The sequence below is a fragment of the Mugil cephalus genome, chromosome 9 (genome assembly GCF_022458985.1).
Source record: "Mugil cephalus isolate CIBA_MC_2020 chromosome 9, CIBA_Mcephalus_1.1, whole genome shotgun sequence".
Lineage (NCBI taxonomy): Eukaryota > Metazoa > Chordata > Actinopteri > Mugiliformes > Mugilidae > Mugil > Mugil cephalus.
In genome coordinates, this window is record NC_061778.1 from 11,936,656 (window position 1) to 11,952,734 (window position 16,079).

The 16,079-nt window shown below is 42.0% G+C and overlaps 1 protein-coding gene across 1 annotated transcript in view; it reads right to left on the reverse strand.

Annotated features, from left to right (window-relative positions):
- Positions 1-4,047: 4,047 nt before the first annotated feature.
- The window catches only part of ppp1r37 (protein phosphatase 1, regulatory subunit 37), a 47,765-nt gene continuing 35,733 nt past the window's right edge, over positions 4,048-16,079 (reverse strand). Inside the window, exons 9-13 of the mRNA XM_047593467.1 lie at positions 14,432-14,573; positions 14,152-14,318; positions 11,837-13,514; positions 11,648-11,728; positions 4,048-6,012 (exon numbers count right to left, since the gene is read on the reverse strand). Coding sequence (XP_047449423.1) covers positions 11,652-11,728; positions 11,837-13,514; positions 14,152-14,318; positions 14,432-14,573 — 2,064 coding nt within the window. The 3' untranslated portion in view covers positions 4,048-6,012; positions 11,648-11,651. The remainder of the gene's footprint in view (positions 6,013-11,647; positions 11,729-11,836; positions 13,515-14,151; positions 14,319-14,431; positions 14,574-16,079) is intronic.

Consider the following 16,079-nt stretch of genomic DNA (forward strand, 5'->3'; position numbering starts at 1 on the left):
TTTATTATTAGTCACAACCTTTTGCTACACCTCATCAGACTCTAAGATACGGCGACTTCTCAACTTCTATTCTGCCTGCGCAATACAACAGCAGGCTACTTTGCTGTAACTGACCCTGGAGGTGACGACCTGTAGACATCTGTCCATCAAAAGTGCTTTCAACACCTTGGTACCGCTGGTTTTCCCTGTTAGCAGCGCTGTGGAGATCTGAGCTCTCAAAGACAACTTTGGTTCCCCGGAGTGGTTCGGTATGTCTCATCACTGGAGTCCCATCTGTGCAGAAGCAGACTCAATCCATGCTTTCATCAGAGTTGATGTCATGTGTGGTAAATCTGAGCAAACCTTAATTCTACTTGCATAAACCTTAATTTAGGAATTTAGATCACATTTGCATCCTCATTTTCGTTCAGTTACTTTTCACTATCGCCAAAATCCATTTATTCCGTTCTTTTCCTCCTCAGTTTTATTCTATACCAGCTATCATATTATCATATTCATATCACTCATCATATTGTCATTCATTCATTATTACAATTTATGTAAATAAACCATATATTCCACTTAAGTTGCTGTCAAAAAGTGCTTGTGAGCTGGAAATAGATGATCACTGTATTAAGAGTTGACGCATCAGATATGATGAGACTGATTAATACCTATTAATAATATTGATCTAATATTAATGGATTCAGTCTTACAGTGTACTGTTCATATCTAAGTGCCCCTATCGACGAGTTACAAGTGCTGTTATTGCACTTTAAATGTTTTATAACACATTTCCCCCCACAAGAAAAATGATTAAGGCAAGAGTTGCAACCTGTGATGAACAAGGAACAAAGAAGATTGACTAAATAACTGAGCATTTTCAAATAAGAAAATGTTTGCTTTGCTGGGCAAGCAAATATGCAAACTATAGAGTATGTAATACATCACTAATTCTGGAGCTAATATGGTGTTGCAGAAGCAGAAAAAACATGCTCTCCCTTATAACTGATCTTTCTTTAATAACTCAAATGCAAAAACAATGGGACATAAACTCAATCAGCCTGTAATCTCAATTTAGTTTACTTTACTAAGCCTTACATACACAACTTCTATCTTGCCTTCTCAGAAATATAGGAGAAAAAAACAGTCTCCATCAAACTGCACTTGGCTACCGCGCTAGCTTAGCACAGCTAACGCACAACCAGTGGTTACAGTTCACAGCCATTACACTCCCCCCACTGCCTCATGTGATCCTTATTTCTTTGACATATTGTTCCTGGGGTCTTACTCTACTCCTGATATGATATGATATGATATGATATGATATGATATGATATGATATGATATGATATGATATGATATGATATGATTTTGGAAATGAGGATCACATGTATGAAGGAATTGATGTGACGTAAGGTCAAAGGTCAGCATACTGTAAATGAAGTTGAGTCATTATGGGTGGTTTTAAAGTGATTTTTCTCCACATTGCTACAGTAAAATGTCACCAAAATAAATGATACCAGAAGTAGAGTAAGACCCAAGGAACAATATGCAAAAGAAATGAGGAGCACATGTATAAAGGAATTTATTTTAGATTAGGCCAAAGGTCAGCATACTGTACATGGAATCTGATTTTTCTCTACATTATGGCAGTGAATTATAACTAATAATATACAATATAATATATAAAATATGACTAATATAACTTGACTCATTTTGAGGTGATTTTCTCCGCATTTCTCCAGTAAAGGTACGCAGGCTTTATGTATCTTTTAGGACCTTCACTTTGCTCAAGGACCATGTCTACCGTAGTTACTGTAGTTCGGCGCAACAGAAATCAAACAACGTTTCACTTTACCGCTTACTCGCGAACAGCGGCTGTTCTCTGTCGTTACACCTGCTGCTAATGAGCCTGTTTGCCAGTTAACTTTTTCTAAAAACAGTAAAATACCGCTCAACATGGAGAGCAAAATATAAGCCTCCAGAAATACATTTCACTGTGGTAACTTAAAACAGTCATAGCTATGTTACGCTAGTGTTAACAGTTGAAACACAAGAGAGAAAACTATTCAATAAAAACGTGTCCCAAACGTGTAATAATTGTTATCTATCGGTGACCTTGTTGAGCTAAATTATTCCGTACGTATTGCGAATTACTTAGCAGTAAATTTGAAAGCGCTCAGTCCAAAAATCTGAAAAGTGTCAATGTACCTGATCCCGCTTCTTTTGAATCCGTGTCCGCTCAAGAGCATGGAGCATGCGCAGTAGCTGAGTATCCGGTCAAGGTCAAGTCATTGAATGGATGAACCTCATTCTCCTTAGAAGTTAATTAACTTGAATTTTCTGGAAATCGTGTTCTAATAACAAGGAATTAAATAATAATAATAATAAATTACATAACATAGTTCTGGTTTGTTGATGAAACACACCAGAACTATGTGTGTGCGTGTGTGTGTGTGTGTGTGTGTGTGTGTGTGTGTGTGTGTGTGTGTGTAGACAGATGCTATTTTCATGTTTCAAAATCAACATTTCATAAATATATATTTCACTTGTCAATTTCTCTGCTTATTTCTAGTCATCATCACCAAGGTAGAGACCCTCTTAAACTTTTTTAATGCCCATAATCAACTCATAACTGTAAACAACTTATTTAATCAAGTGCACACATTTGAAGTCATTTATGTTTTTAAATAAATGATTCACACTGGCAGCTCAGTGTCAACACTGGTGCCTCAAAGCAAAAGTTCTGGGTATGTATCCTGTGGGCAACCAGGGCCTTTCTGTGTGGCATCAGCATGTTCTCCCTGTGTCTGCATGGGTTCTCTCACACTTTTTTTTATTTATTGATACATATTGTAGGGAGATATTATTTCACACCACTCAGCCAACAGTCACCTGCAAAAGTTTTCCCAGGATTTTGCAATCGTTGCCCACAGATGAGGATAAACTCGGGCACAAAGAGCTGATCCGTGGCTTTGTGGGCTGGCACCAGCAAGAACCACCTTCAGACAAATGCAGGGAAAACAAAGAGCTAGTGGTGGACTTCTCTATGTGCAAACACTCCCCCACGTTACCTGTGAGCTAACATCCTTAATGTCCAACCACATGCATGGTCTGGACAGGCTATTCATCCCTGATGTGTGAAGGAGAGATACCTCAGAGTCCTCCTTCTCTTGAAGCAAGCCTGATCTTAGTCAACAACAGATTCACCAGAAATTATTTCCTTTATCACGTGTAACATCTTCACTAGGACATTATACAACCCAATAAACACCAGTAATTTCCAGTGTGCAAATACAATAAAATGTTGAGAATTTAAATTACAAAGGACTATTTTGTTACTTTGTTGTTCTTCCCCCCTCTGCTGCTGGAACACTGCAAATTTTGCCTCTGTGGGTTCAATACAAGATTATCTCATCTCAAACTGAACATATTGTTGGAATCAATAGTAAAGAAATAATCATGTACATACTCAACCAGTAACACAGCCTCTACAGAAACATCTGCTGACTCGTATTTATAGGTTTATTTACTGGTGTGACGTTGCGAAAGCGTTTCTGATCAGGATCAACACTGAGGATGAGAAGAAATGATCTAACACAAGTCAGGGTTGGAAGTGATCTACGAGACTGGGAGTGTGGAGAAGAGAAAGGTGATGGTCATCAACCAGCATATCAACAGCTTCAATTTGTATTCTGATGAATGTTTTCAGGCATTAAAACTTTTATTTAGCATCCATGTAAATTAAGTTGGAATCTCTAATCATGTTTCAATACGAATGAAAAAATATTGCCAGGAGGAGGAACATGTGAAGGTCAGAAACACAAACAACCTGTCTGACGTAACGATACCAACATCATTTTGTAATTGTGACACCTTCCTCACTCACTGTCTGTATAACTTATTTTGTGAATAACCTTTTTTTTTTTTTACTGTACTTTTTAATATTCAATGAACCTGTACTATTTCTATACAAGCCACTGACTCTGATCATCTTCTTCTCCTGTTATTTCCACTTTGATTTTCAGTGTTGGGATCAAACTGAGTAATTTCATTGACACGTCCTTAGTCATTACATGCATTTATTTGAGAGGAACAAATTTCGCCATACATATCTTTGTGATTACCAGCACATTTCAATTAAGTTAACAAATTATTATTAAAAATTTCTAAAAATTAAAGCATTACAAACAGTGGGGGGGCAAACTATCTGTTGGGTGGAGAAGAGCATGAGGGTTGAACGCTGCCCGTCTCAGAAGAAAACACACGTGTCTGATCTGCTTCAAGGAAGAAAAAAAAAAGCTCTTTACACAGACAGACATGAAGTTCACATTACTGTACTGCCTGGCTCTGGAAATTCGAGGACAGGAGTCTTATTTAAACAGACATCAACATGTGACACTGTTCACACTGGTCTTCTTTACTTCTTCAAGAAAGAAAAAAAAAACATCAGCGCCCCCTTGTGGCCACAGCTTCACCCAGCAGAGTAGCTTTAAAACAGCAGAGTTTGATGAGGACTCTTAAGTTTGCTTTCATTACTGCACCCCGACTGCAGTCAAAACTCAACCATTCAATCATATTTACCTTTCCTCCCAGTATAGATTACCCCCCGCCCACCAGGAAAAAAAAAAAAAACCCTAAATATTTGCTCTAGTCTGAATATGAAATGTACATCAAAAAATGGGGCGTCCTCTTTCAAAGCAAACCCTAAACAAAAAAGATAAAATGAGCAGGATGTGAAGAAGAAAAGGGGAAATCAGAAAAGGCTTCATATAGCTATAAAATAAATACAAAATAACTGATTCTCAAAGCAGCCAAATGAAAAAAAAAAAAAAAAAAAAAAAAAAAAGCCAAAAGACTGAATGTGAAGCTGAGAGATTGAAGGCAACATGGACGAGGAGCAGAAAGGTGAGATGGCACAAGTACCGGTGGAAGACTGAGGGACAGAGACCAGGCTGCTTTTCTTAGAAGAGTTTCACGCAACGACAACAACAACTGGTTGAAGAAATCACAGATGAACCTGAAGAGAACCAACAGAAAATAACTACTGTAAATAACTCGGGTTTTACTTTCTGACATTTGCAGAAATTCAGTTTGTTTTTTTTGTTTGTTTGTTTGTTTGTTTGTTTCAGCGGGGAGCAAATCACCAACTTTCAAAAAGCAGTTTTATTGTAGCGGCGGTAAGCGGGAGACAGTCGCAGCTCCTCCACATCAGATCTGAGGTGGGGACGCTGATTCCTGAGGGGCCAAAGTGAGCAGAGGACGAGAAAAACAAACAAGAGGGAGGTCACTTTGGCAGAGGTCCATTTTCTTCTTCTTCTTTCTTTCTTTTTTTTTTTTTTTAAATCCAGGGAGGAAAAGATGGAGGTGGTCGGGTTTGGGGGACACAGACACAAAGTGTTTAAACAGACACATTAACATCTTCAGCTTCCTTTGATATAAAAGCCTTTAACAGAGACCTCAAGTATTTAAAGCCAGCAGGTCTTCTCAGCAGGGTCCACTAACCTTATTTGGTCTTCTGAGTGAACCCCACTTCATCATCATCATCATCATCATCATCAAAAGAAAAAACAACTTCAATTGCTAGTTACTTCCCAAACTACAGTGGACATGTACGTAAAGAGAGGCTGTGAGAAAGGTGTGTGTTCTGTCTTTGGTTAGTGTTTGTTCTCCATCTCTCTTCTCTCTCACACTTATTTTGTGTGTAAAGACTGACAAAATGTAGTGACAACAGGGTGATTTTATTCCTCCTCTTTCGCATATTCAGTGCGTATATGTGCGTGTGTTTCAATGGTAGATGTAGTGTGGATGCAGAGGTTTCTTTATTGGTCGCAGCCGAGCTCAGCAGGTTCGGTGTCCTCTCCATAACTTGGATTTGCACATGCCGAGCTTCGACTGTAGCGTTGGGTTTTATGTCCTTTGTGGAAAAGTCGAGTGAAGTCAAAGAGACAAAAACGTTGTAGAGCAACCGGTCATGAAGTAGAGCCTGACAAATTGTCCGAGTGCTGTGTTCACCTGTCCTCTCAGTCCCTGTGGAGGAAGAAGAGAGGAGATGAGTTAGGGTGAGACAGAACATTTTTCTGTACAAAGTGCAATGACTGGTCAGATTTGTACAACCACTGACAAACCACAATGCACAGTGATATACAGTGTCTAGAGAGCGTAAACAGGTGGCTGAAGCAAGCATATGTAAGAGGAAGGCTGCCAACACAAGATATTTCCTAGCTGCACGGGAGAAATACGATCTGTTCCAAAAATAAAAGCCCAGTTCTATCTTGAGTTTAGAACTTGATATAGACTTGATATATGGAATTTGAAAAAAAGAGGTGTTGATCGATATGGAAACCCAAAAACTTATAAGACGGGACCAGCTCGATGGCTGTTCCTTGGCAACTTAAGACAGGAAGATTTTGTGCTTGGGCAGCAGCTCTGGAAAACATCATAGCTTTTGTCTTATCTGCGTTCAACACCAGCTTTAACTAACTAACTACGTCAAAGGCTGTAGAAGGGCAAAGGCTTGCACAGCACATGGTGCAAGACAATAAATGATTGTGTCGTTGGCATAAAAATTACACAGTTTGTTACAAAGTTCATAGAGACAGAAAACAGAAAAGGTCCCAACACTGAACCTTCGGGAGCCCCCCTGGAACCCATTAAGATTAGATGGTTTTTATTTTGATATGATGAAGGTTTTGATACTTTGGTGCACAACACTTTCTCCACCTCAGTTAGGTCAGTCTTTTTATTTAAATTAATAAATGTATTGTTTTAAAAAAAAAAGAGTAATAAACCAGAATTTTACCTGATGACAAACAACAGTTATAATATTGTTCCTCTGTATTTTTATTGTTTTGTTTTAATTTTAAATTTTTTGTTTTGTTTACAATTAACCTGAAGTGTATGGTTTGGGAAAACCGGAGGACCCGGGGTAAACCCACCCAGAACATCAGGTGATGGAGGTTGAGGAGTTTCTGTGGGGCTGCAGTGCTAATCACTGACCCTCCGCGCTGTATTTGGGGAAAAGGAGTGAGGAAAGTTAGGGGATGGTGGATGGATGTCAGATGAGAGGGGAGGATTGAATGAAGGAGGGTATCGGTGTGGAGAAAAAAAAATGGAGAGGCGGAGACAGAAATCTTCCAGGATTTTCATGGACAAGGAGGAAGAGTGATTGTTGTCGAGCCTTGGCCTAACAAACAATCTCCTCCACCACTCTGTCACTGATGTCACTGGTTTGTCTGCGAGAAGATCTCCAGAACATCCACGTACTCTGCTCCTGGTCCTCCCTTTTATTCTCCCTCTTCTGGAGCTTGGCTTCCTTTTTAAGCTGCTTCCTCTCTTCTTTCTCTTTCTTTTCCCTCTCTTTCATTTCTTCTTTCTCTTTCTTTTTAAGCTCTTCTCTATCTTCTTTCTCTTTCTTTTCCCTCTCTTTCTTTTCTTCTTTCTCTTTCCTTTTAAGTTCTTCTCTATCTTCTTTCTCTTTCTTTTCCCTCTCTTTCTTTTCTCTTTCTTTCTTCTTTCTTTCCTTTTATTCTTCTCTATCTTTCTTTTCTTTCTTGTCCTCTGTCTTCTTCTTGCTCTCTGTCTGTTGAGCCTTCAGCTCGTTGTTCTCCTCAGTTTCTCTCTCTCTTTCTGACAGGTCTTTCCTCTCTTCTTCTAGCTGTTTCTTGGCTTCAGTCAGAGCTTTCTTCTCCTCTTCCAGCTCTCTCTTCTCCTTCTTTTCCCTCTCTTTCTTTTCTTCTTTCTCTTTCTTTTTAAGCTGCTTCCTATCTTCTTTCTCTTTCTTTTCCCTCTCTTTCTTTTCTTCTTTCTCTTTCTTTTTAAGCTGCTTCCTGTCTTCTTTCTCCTTCTTTTCCCTCTCTTTCTTTTCTTTCTTAGTCTCTGTCTGTTGAGCCTTCAGCTTGTTGTTCTCCTCAGTTTCTCTCTTTCTTTCTGACAGGTCTTTCCTCTCTTCTTCCAGCTGTTTCTTGGCTTCAGTCAGAGCTTTCTTCTCCTCTTCCAGCTCTCTCTTCTCCTTTATCAGATCTTTCTTCTCCTCTTCCAGCTCTCTCTTCTCCTTTATCAGATCTTTCTTCTCCTCTTCCAGCTCTCCTTTCATCGCTGTCAGATCTTTCTTCTCTGTGTCCGCTCTCCTTTCATCGCTGCAGATCTTTCTTTCCAGTCTGTGAGGTCACTCTTTTCCTCGCTGAGATCTTGCTTCTCTTCTTCCAGTTCTTGCTTTTGCTTTGTCAGAGCTTTCTTCTCCTTCTCCACTTCTTTCTTTGCTTCTGACAGGTATTTCTCCTCCTCAGCCAGTTTCTTAATCTTTTGCTCCATTTCTTTTTTTGTTGACTCCCCTTGAGCTTTTTCTTCTTCCGACGCTTTCTTCTCTCTCTCCAGAGTCATCTTCACTTCCTGAAGATCATTGTGGGCCTTCTTCAGCTGCTCGTACTGGTCATTCTTTTCTTTCTCCAGTACCTTATCTCCTTGCTTCATCTTTTTCTTTTTTTCCTTCAGCTGTGTAATGGCCTCTTTAACTTTTTCTTTGGTCTCATCGAGAGCTTTCTTTTCCTTCTCCAGTTCGTTCTTCTCTTCCTGGAGCGCCTTCTTCTCCTCTTCCACTTCTTTTCTTAATTTGTCCTCCAGGGCGCTGTATTTTGCGGCCTCATCTCTCTTGATTTCATCAAGTTGACCTATGAAACCTTCCTTCTCAAAGTTGAGGAGCTGGATTTCACATTGCCTCTGGCTGAGCAGCTCCTTCAGCTCGTTTAACTCCTGCTGGCAGTCACTGAAGTTGTTGTCGGTCTGTGAGCAGGCGTCTGTCTTCAGCTGGTTTTCCATCTCTCTTGGGAGTGGTGGTACCCGCTGTTCCTGGTCCTCATTGTCCTTTGCCTTCATATCTATTTTCTTCTCAGCCTCACTCAGCTGGTTCAGAAGGTCTGCTCTTTGCTTAAGCAGGCTCACCACATGTGAGTGCAAAGATTGCATGGTCACCTTTATGTAGCCATTTTCATTTTTAATGAGCTCCATTTGGTTTTGCAGTCGTTCGACGTAAGGGTGGCACATGACTGTCAAAAGTGGGAGAGCATTGTTGGCCATAGCCCCTATGGGTTGGGGAGGATTGGCTATGAGTGGCCCTCTAGGCAGTACGGGAGGATTGGCTATGAGTGGCCCTGTGGGCAGTAGGGGAGGATTGGCTATGAGTGGCCCTGTGGGCAGTAGGGGAGCATTGACCATATGCCCCGCTGCAAGTTGGGGAGGATTGGCTATGAGTGGCCCTCTAGGTAGTTGGGGAGCATTGGCTGTAAATGCCCCTGTGGGCTGTTGGGGAGCATTGACCATATGCCCCGCTGTGGCGTTGGGAGCATTGGGTGTGAATGCTCCTATGGGCAGTTGGGGAGCATTGACCACATGCCCCGCTGTGGCGTGGGGAGCATTGGCTGCGAACGCCCCTGTGGGCAGTTGGGGAGCATTGCAGGCAATTGGCTCTGCGGGTGGGGGAGCATTGACCACACGCCCCTCTGCAAGTTGGGGAGGATTGGCTATGAGTGGCCCTGTGGGCAGTTGGGGAGGATTGCAGGCAATTGCCTCTGCGGGTGGCGGAGCAGTGCCTTGAAGAGGATTGCGTCCAAAACCTCTTGTGGGAACATTGCTCACCCTCCAAACTGGTGCTGGGTTGTAAGTGTCAGCCATTGGATCGGGAAACAATTAAACAGTAAAGAATTGTAACAGTAGATATGTGCTAGAACAGATTAGAAGTCTGTTGTAGACAGTAGTCCTGTGTTGATCCTTGTAGTTGTCTGTAGAGACGGGGGCTTTGTGCTGATATATGTCGTTGTCTGTGTAGACTGGTTTTCTAGATGCTTCTTCACGGTAGACTGTGACGAATAAATCCGAACTTCTAGTAGATACAAAGTGTCTAGTAGATAAGTCTGACTGCCGTGCTGCTGTGGTTATAAGGTCTGAGGTATGATGTCATCATTCTACTGCCTTTGAAGATCAAAGGAAGCCCCACCCACAGAGAACATAGCCTGGCAAGATCAAAGACAATGGGCCCCGCCCACAGACAACATTCCATTCCACAAGTCACATTCTTTTTTTTTTTTCAAATAATAATAATTAAAATAAATTAAAACAATAAAAATGTTAAATGATTAATAAATTATTACATACATAATCTGGCCACAACTGCAACCGATTATAGAAACATAAATTCTGCTTTATTTTGTGCTGCTCGTTGCCACTTGTAGTTGCAACCATGCAGCAATATGCAGACCAGCTGCTGATCAATTCAGCTTTCAATGGCACACAGACACACACACACAAAAAACATTTACACTCAATTATAGAATCTCCAATTAATTTAACAAGCATGTCTTAGCAATGTCTGAACAATGAAAATAAAGGTCGTCACACCATTCATTTGAAAGCTGTTGTGGTACTGAAGTTTCAGGAAAATGTCAATAAATTTGATTGTTGTCAAAAGTCAGTGAAAAAAAGTTAACAGCTGATTTGAGCTGATTGAATACAGAAGGACACATCTATGTTAAGTGTTTATGGTCAGTGATGATCAGGAATTAGAGTAAAACTGACTATTATATTAACAAAGCCACTCAAACTCTAGACGGCACTGTATCTCTCTGTTTTTTTTTTGTTTGTTTTTTTAAACGAGTTGGGTTGATTTTTGTTTCTGCTTCACTTGGAACAATGGCAACTGAAACTTTGAACAAAACACGAGTCATACAAATGTCTGTATCTCCAAACCTCCTCAGTTAACCTTGTCTATATTCATCCAAAACAATAAATTTGAAATTTACGGAAATGGAGAAGCAGCCGGAAATACTAAAGCGGACACACACAACTACCAAGTCGACCAAGCACAGCTCTGTTTCCATCATTTATTGATTTTTTTTAAATTTATTTTCTCTCCCCGTTGAACCAATATTAAGCCGATGAGAAATTACATTGGCAAGTAAAATATGTTAGTGTTAGTGTAAGTCTAACAGACAGTATGACAGACAGTCTAGAGCTAGCTTTTTTCTTAAGGGGATATTTTGCTTTATTTATGATTTTGTATCATATACATACTGTCAGGGGGTCAGTCTCTGTTATATGTTATATGTCAAAGTCACAAATCTGGAGGTGAGTGTGTGTAGAAATACTCTCTGCAGGCCAAAAGCCATAACACAAATATACCCGTTGTCACCATCGAACTGACATCAGATTGTCTGCACAGACATGTTGTTGCTAAGGTGGCGGACTGGGCTGTCTGCCTTCTCCGCTTGCATGCGTCAGACTGTATTCAGGCTCAAACATGTATACGTGGATTGAAAAGCTGACGGTTTGAGTAAAAGAGGAGGGAATTATTGCTTGTTTTTGTAGCCTCTGGCATCTTAAACAGCCTGGTTATGACGCAGGCCGACCTGAGTGGCTGTACAGAGGGGTAGACAAATAAGGAGTTTCCTTTAAAATAAGGAAAAAGTTACCTGTAAAACCCCGGAATAAAAATATATTTTAAATTTAGATCTATTGTTCATGGTTTAGCTAATAGACAAAAAGAAGTGGCAAACATTTCGAAGAAGTTACCTGCTTCACGGAAACATTATATGTGATCAACAGCGTGATGAGAAATATTTTTCTATCTAGCGGTTCTCCTTTGCATGAACATACAGATCAATGTTTAACTCACCTCCTCATGGTGCGTCTCTCCCTGTCTCCAAACTGGCTTCTAGCAGCAGCTCCTCTAGGTCCTGTCCACAGCTGACGCTCACTAGACAAGCAACACAAAACACATCTTATTAAAAGGCTTTTCACACCCCAAACCAAGTGCATGTGGGTTTTTCTTCAACAGTGAGGTTCAGTGATTACAGGGACTCACCGTGCTCCATCACACAGCTGCCAGGCTTGGGACTTTCAGTGTCGAGAAGATGGAGGGAGAACTCGGGCTTCAAGCCGTTGGGCAGAGATGAACTGACCACTTCTGCCTCGTCTGCGGAGCTCTCATCAGCCGACTCGTACTCCTCCTCTTCCTCAAATGGTGAATCTGGATTAATTTCAGCCTCGGGCCCAGTCGAGGCTGGGTCAGGACTCTGTGAAGCCCCTTCTGCTGGAGGATTTGACTCCAGTGCTTGACCCTCAGGGACAGATGGCGGTTGCTGATCAGTCTGCACACGGAGCATGGACTCCACTTCCTGTTCATCTGCCTCCGTTTGCTGCATTGGACTTGGTCGCTCCTGGCAAGGCTCCTCTTTCTCTGTTGAGCTAGGCTGTTTATTTTCTGACGAGCTGACAGATGTCTCTTGCTCGTCCTGTTGTGGAAGTGCCTCTCCTGTTTGGTCTGGCGAATGGACGTCCTCGGACGCGGATGCGAGGTCATTCTCTAGCCGGTGAAATGCAGATGTTGCTTGCAGCTGCTGTTCAGGTAAACTCTTCTGGGGTTGATTCAGTTCATCTGAATGCTTACTTTCTTCTACATGGCCTTCTTGGTTTCCTCCTACATTGGTAAGCTGAGGTTGGGGGTTTTTACTGCTCTGTGTTACCCCTTCAACAATCTGAACTGCTACCGCCTTCACTGATGAGGAATCTGAAGGCAGGGCTGGTGCTTGCAGACCTGGATCTGCCACCTCTGGGACTAATGTTGTGGTTGTCACATTGTCTGTATGTTGAGTTGTGGACTGTGACTCTAGGCTGTGGGTTTGTGTTGTACTTACTATGGACTCTAAGCGTGTAACCGGACTCTGCTCTGTCACTTTACAGTCTGTTGATGGAGCGGCCGAGCTCTTCTTGACATCCTCCTGTTGTGTTTGGGTAGTTGTTTGAGATGTGGGAGGGGGCTGTGGGGGCTGTGTCTGCTGTGTCGTGGCGGTATTTATGTCTACAGGCTTATCTGAGGCCTTGTTAGTCTGGCTGGGAGTCAGCTTTAGCAGCGGCTGCTCGGGAGGGCTCTCCACCCGGGTTACCATGAAAATCTTATGACCCCTACCTGGGCTCGAGACAGATATACAGCGTCCAGGGGATGGAGGGGTGCCGGGTGGAGCTGTGGACTCTGTCACTGTGATGCCGGAGATTACACTTGGCACTCCAGCAGGTGAGGCAGACGGGGGTGAGAGCGTACGTGAGGCACTGACGGGGGACTGTGTAACCCCTGCATGGGTTTGAGGAGCAGTCTGGTTAGGTAGAGTGGAGGACTTTGAAGCAGAGGAAGGCTTTTTTACCACCACTTCTTCCTCCTCGTCCTCAGTGTCTGAGTCAGACTCCAGGTTTGTTTGAGAAACATTCGCCTCGGTGCTTGCTCCTGACTGGCTGTCCGCCTGTGCTTCATTTCCTGTTGTTCCACCCTCTTCCTCTCCCTCTTTTCCTGCCTTCTCCTCCGACGCCGGTTCTTCCTCCTCTTCCTCTTCCCTGGTCCCGTCCTCGGTGGCGATTTCAGCCATGGAGGCGGAGAGCCTCATCTTCTGCTCAGTTTCTTCTTTTTCCTTGGCTAGGATGAAGTTTCTCTTGCAGCCATTTTGGATCTCAGTCAGCAGGGCTCGCTGTGTCTCAATGAAGCTCTTCACCTATGAGACAAGAAATATGTTTCAAATGTGCAGCAGAAATGAGAATATCAAACTATTTTCCTTCAATCTTCCACTTAAGTCAGAAACATCTTTCTTTTAAGGCCATGCTGGTGTTGGAGTGAAACCTAATGTGACCTTATATTCCTTTCTACCTTTGTTTCACATCATCTCTCCACAGTCAGCTACCTGAAGAGATCTTGAAATGTTCCCAAAAACATGACTAAAAGGCCGAGGTGAGTGTTATTCAATACTGTAGGAGAGCCTTTAGTGCTTTTGTTTGGGATCAAATTCAAGTGTTACTGTCTAGCGAGCTTTTAAAGATGTGTGACCATCTTGAATCAATGCCTGTATTCATCACAATGAAGAGACACAGGATCCAGACTGTGGCTCATTGATTTGTCCTCAATAATGTTTGGACAACAATGGAGGTCTATGTCACAGTACAATAAGCTCAATCAGGCGTTAACTTGTTGGTAAGTGGAGTGGATTTTTTTGGAATTCTTTTAACAAAGAAAAATGTCAGTTTGACCACAAACACTTATTTTAGCACAAACATGCACACGTCTGTTTTGGACTTTATTCACCCATTCACCACCTTTCCTCAACCCCCTTCCCCATGCCTTATTCCCGTACTCACAGTTTCTTTCTTGGGCTCCCGGTCAAGGTCGAGGCGCAGAAGAGACGTGTTAACCTTCAGGGCAAGCGACAGCGCCATCAGACCACCTGTTTTAATCTCGTTCTCTCGGAGGTCCAGACGCAGCAGACGGGGGCTCTCAGCAATAAATTCAGCCACAGCGACAGCTCCTAAGGCACAAAGTAACAGACCGGAGAAGAAGAAGAAGAAGGAGAAGAAGTCAGAAATGCCAAAATCCGACATGAAAGCTGCAGCTGAGTCACATAAACAAACTAATTCCCACCTTCGCAGGACAGCTTGGTGGAAGCGAGGCCCAGCCGGAGCACAGAGCGGTTGGCAATAAGTCCGTCTTTCAGCTTATGGACTCCTTCGTTACCTACTGAATTATGGCCGAGGTTTAGAGTCTCCAGACTCTGGGTGCATGGCTGAGAAAAACAACGTCCAAATTAATAGTCAAACTAGAAAAAGACATAAAATCACATTGTTTAAAACATCCAGAAGTTTTTTCAAGCTGGTGTTTGTCCATAATGACAGGAAATAAAATGAACCAAAAAATGATTTAACTCTATCCATCCATCCATCTATCCATCTATCCATCCATCTATCCATCCATCTATCCATCTATCTATTTTGGCCTAAAACATTTACTTGTAATAGAAATCTTGGGAATCTTTCAGTTTTGGCAGAGCACGAGCCTTTTCTCCAAACTCTGCTTACTGTTAAATGCCCAATTATACGATTACATTTAGGTCAGAGTTATGAATCAGTAGCCAGGACAGTCATAGGATCCTATTTATCAGTGCGGAAGTCTGTCTGCCTTTACTGGAAAACATCATCAGAGAGATTTCTTGGAAGAAAAACCCAGCATTAGATAAACCAAAACCAAAACGGCCACTTCCCTAAAAATATTTGGACTGCTGTGAATTTCACTATTAACAATATGCAGAAGATTGAGGGCTTGGTTTAATGTCACTTCACTAGACTGTTGATGTGTTTACAGCCTGGTAAAAAAAACAAACAAACATGTTTTCCAGTGCTCAGGACAAATGTACAAGTGTGAATTTTTACATAATCGCGCCCTTTAAATTATGTCAACGCTTAGAATTCTTGCATTTACAAGCAGGCGCCTGTCACAGGTTGTTGAGTCAAAAGCATCACTGCCTCCTTTAGGTCCAGTTAAGATTATTTTTTTCTATACAACCATGACTATTTGAATTATCACGAAACTACACCGATCGGCCACAACATTAAAACCACTAACAGACGAAGTAAATGACATCGAGTATCTAGTGATAATATAATGTTCTGCTGGGAAACTTGTAGACCTGGCATTCATGTGGATGTTACTTAGACCTAGACCAGACCAGGCTCCCCCAGCCCATAGCAATGACACTCCTCAATATCAGCAGCCATCCCCAGCAGGATGCAGCCCGACGCAGACACACACTTAAAAAACATGAAAGAACAGCATAAGGTGCTGACCTGGCCTCCAGATTCACCAGATCCCAAACTGATCAAGTATCTGTGGGATGCAATGAAAACAAACCTGATCCACAGAGACCCCCTCCCTACAACGCACAGGATCCAAGTCCCTCACTAAGGTCCCCTTTGTCTGATGAGACACAACTATTTTGGAGGCACAAGGGAGACCTACACAACAGTATTAATGATGAGATGTTACAGAGGCATATAAAGAAAAGGCACATCTTAACAAATGCTCCCCTAAGTGCAGAGGGTTTTTTTTTTAACTAATGGTAATAACAACCCAAAAAAACTATTCACACCTAAATCTTTAGGTGGCAGCTCATTCAAAACAAGCAACATCAAGCTTCACTGGAGGACTGTTCATTTTGGGCAAAAGAGACTCTTTGAATACTCTGCACTGAATCAACAAAATTAATTAAATCTCACAAATAACCTGCGACAAAGCA